Here is a 3681-nt window from a genome sequence, read left to right on the forward strand (position 1 = left end):
ACTTAGTACCAAAAGTGTCTCAATATTTTTTGTCATGATTTTAAGTTTTTTGTTTGTTTGTTTTGTTTTGCACCAGGGATCGAACTCGGGTCCTTGTGCTTGGGAGGCAGGCGGCAGAAGCGAGCTAAATCCCCGGCCTTTGATTTTAATTTCGAAAAAAAAGTGTTGATACATCGTGTCAAATAAAATTTACCATTAAATTAATTGAAGTTCTTTCTTTTTAACTTTGAAAACTAGGGACTAGAAAGTTTAAAATTTCCTAATATGGCCTATATTTTTATTGGGTATCTCTGACCTATACTCCTACAACTCCTCTTCTACCCGAGAAAGTATTTTCTACTTTCTCCCTTATTTGGGGTTCCAAGTCTGTTTTTTCGCTTGCCCACAGTGTTTCTTGTTATCCCAGATGAATCCAGAAACCTCAAGTTCCAAATTTAGCGTCACTGTGGGAATTACACGAAACCTACTTTTACGAAGGGTAACGTGACCCCCAAGCTCTGGTCCTCACCCCTCCATTGTAGAACTCAGAGGAAGAACCATCTGATCCTGACCTTGTGTGACATCAATCAGGAAAGGTTTGTTTGACTAAAAATAATAATGTCCTTGGTTAAACGCTGAGGTTTCGCCATGAGCAAATATTCGCTGAGCCCCCAGCATCCGCCAGAGGGTTTTACATAATTATCTCATTTCACTTTCACAAAAGCCCAGCAGGTATCATAATTATCGCCAGGCTACAGATAAAATATTGAGACTTAGAGAGGTGTGGCGACTTTGTAGATATCACACAGCTGGAAAATGGCACGAGCGAACCCAGAAGCCAGCTCTGTTCAGGCTGCTTGGTGCACTCACCGAATGCTACTGGCATATCAAGGACACCGCAGGTCTGAGATGGCTACAGGCAGGTAGGCAGCCACGGCTATGCTGCGCTCTCAGGTGGTCATTAGCAATACCAATGAGGCAAGGCAGGGCACGGCTCCGGGCACTTCGGATCAGGGGCATCACCATTGGTAGCAATGCCCTGCTGAATAGATCAGTCCCTGCCCTGGAGGGGAGGTGCTGCCACAAACTGGTCTTTACTGATCTTGCTGAGATAAACTTTTCATTGTTCTCACCTGCGGTTGGGCCCTACTTGCAGCAACGAAAGAACTGCTTTGAAACTATAAATATTCTGCTGATTAGACACACTGGTTTTGTTAGCAAGAGCAGACAGAAAAGGGAAAAAAAAAAATAGAGGACAGAATTTATGAGTGCAGTTCAAATTCTCAGGCAAACAGTGGTATCATTTTCACCACCACTAGAATCCTGAAACAGCAAAGCCATCTTTTCTGTCATCACCCCTACTGTTCTCCAGTGTAGAAACCCGGAAAATGTTGTAATTGTATTCCTGGTGTCTTTGTAATTTTTCTTAGTTTTAAGTGAGCCAACCCCAAAGCAATGCAGCTTAAATTGGTTTAGGCAAAATTAAACTCAGCCTCCTAAAACTTACACATTTGGTAAAGGCTGAGCTGATTATAATATTTTTTGAGTGCTGACTCTTTAACAGATGGTTATATGCATTATTTAATTTAATAGACTAATCCTGCAGTTATTCCTATTTTACCTAAAAGGAAACTGAGGCTCAGAAAGTTTATGTATGTTATTACAAGTTATAGAACTCACTAGAGTTTGGATTTCAACTTCTGATTCTTTCTCAAGAGCTTTGACTCATAAAGAGTACACTGTATTTCTCAGAGAACATCTCATTTTTCTGAGTAGGTTATTTTATTTCTTTGGCCCATTTCTTGAAAAAAATGCAAAAGTTTGCACTGAGGACATTTGCAATGCACTAGATACTTTTATCCATTTTTATTCTTTCACTAACAACAACAACAAAAAAATGATACCACTGTAAGCCCATGTACTTATGAAGGCACTTGCTGCCTACTTGCCTCCTTTTATCGTTTAGTTTCACTTGAAGAAATGAATAACTGAGAGCAATCTTTACTAATATAATTGGATTTTTGCCCTCAGTTGTGGTTTGATTCAACTGTATCCCAGGAGAAATAATACACATTTTGGTTTTAGTTTTATAGAACCTATTTTCCGCAGCATTGGATGTCTTAAAAATTTCTAAGAATGTATTATATTCATAAATTTCAACTTTCGTGTAACCTGCTAGGAAAAAAAAAACAATAATTTAAGATCTTTCTACTCTTGTCTTCTCCCATTCAGTGAACATACCCACCTGAAATTTACATTTTTAATCATCTTGAACTTTGTATAAACTTCTAAAGATGTTTTTAGCTATGGAACCAGAAGGATAATTTGGTCTCTGCTATCATTTTAACGTATTTTACTATCTTTTGTAATGTTTAGAGATTTTTGTCATTTCTTTTAGTGCATGCTTTATAAAATTATTTAAGGCTGTAAATATCATGTATATGATATTAACTGGGAAGCAAAGTCTTACAGAAAGCATTTATTAATATTACTTTAAAGCAAAAGGATGAAGGTCAGGCGCTGGGGCCGGAAGATGGCGGCGGCCGCGGATTTGAAGCTTCTAGAAAAGTCCCTAGGGCTGAAAAAGGGGAAGAAGTATAGCGCGCAGGGCGAGCGACAGATTCCAGTTCTTCAGACAAACAATGGCCCAACTCTAATAGGATTGACAACAATAGCAACTCATCCAGTCAAGCAAGCCAACAAGGAACATTTGCTGGGAAGCACTGCAGAAGAAAAGGCAGTAGTCCAGCAGTGGTTGGAATACAGAGTCGCTCAAGTAGACAGACACTCCAGTAAAGAAAATATCCACACTCTGTTGAAGGATCTTAATTCATATCTTGAGATAAAGTCTACCTTACGGGATATAACTTTACCTTAGCAGATATCCTATTATACTACGGACTTCATCACTTTATAGTTGGCCTGACAGTCCAAGAAAAGGAGAAGTATCTTAATGTGTCTCGCTGGTTTTATCACATTCAGCACTATCCAGGCATCCAACAACATCTATCGAGTGTTGTCTTCATCAAGAACAGACTGTATTCTAACTCCCACTAGAAGTTACCAATGCCCTACAGAAGGGTGATTAAAACTGTTTAAATGGAAAGTGTATTCTTTACACAGGACTAACATCAGTTGATATGAAGTCACTGTGTATTTGTTGGAGCTGAAATGTCTGAATGTCTTATTTGTTCATTAGTTGAAGTCTTGCACTATTTTGTGTGAAACTTCAACCGCTATCAAAAAAAGTTGATCAGGCTATAAACAGTCTTGTCTTTATAGGTGAATTTGTTTTAATAAAGTTTGTAAATCAGTGGCTTAATCTTAAATTCAGGTTGTCCTCTGAATGGTTGACTTATTTGGCTATTTATTAACTTCTTTCATATTTTAAAATTTATTTTCCTCTTACAGATATTTACAGTAGTTTATTAAAAACTGATAAATTATGCCAGTGATACAGAAAGGAAGACATGTATTTGTTTTCAGATATTTATGTGAGCTATAAATGTGAAATGTGCTTTAAAAAAAAAACTTTTTTGTTTGTTTCTGTCCTGTATACCATATCCATTGGGGTGCAAATAACTGCTGACTTGCTCTGGAAGGGAGGGGAATAAAGTACATTCCTCTTGAAAAAAAAAAAGAAAAGAAAAAGGATGAAGCTTGCATTTTAAAGAAAATTGCTGGCTCTGCCACAGTTCTGGA

General features: G+C 37.8%; 1 protein-coding gene across 1 annotated transcript; it reads left to right on the forward strand.

Annotated features, from left to right (window-relative positions):
- Nucleotides 1-2512: 2512 nt before the first annotated feature.
- LOC104866133 (eukaryotic translation elongation factor 1 epsilon-1-like) lies at nt 2513-3036 on the forward strand. The gene is given in 2 exon segments (XM_033757099.1): nt 2513-2816; nt 2819-3036. Coding segments are annotated over 2 exon segments (522 nt in total).
- The last annotated feature ends 645 nt before the right edge of the window (nt 3037-3681 follow it).

The sequence above is a fragment of the Fukomys damarensis genome, unplaced genomic scaffold, assembly GCF_012274545.1.
Source record: "Fukomys damarensis isolate Sample0158 unplaced genomic scaffold, DMR_v1.0_HiC HiC_scaffold_28, whole genome shotgun sequence".
In the NCBI taxonomy this organism is placed as follows: Eukaryota; Metazoa; Chordata; class Mammalia; order Rodentia; family Bathyergidae; genus Fukomys; species Fukomys damarensis.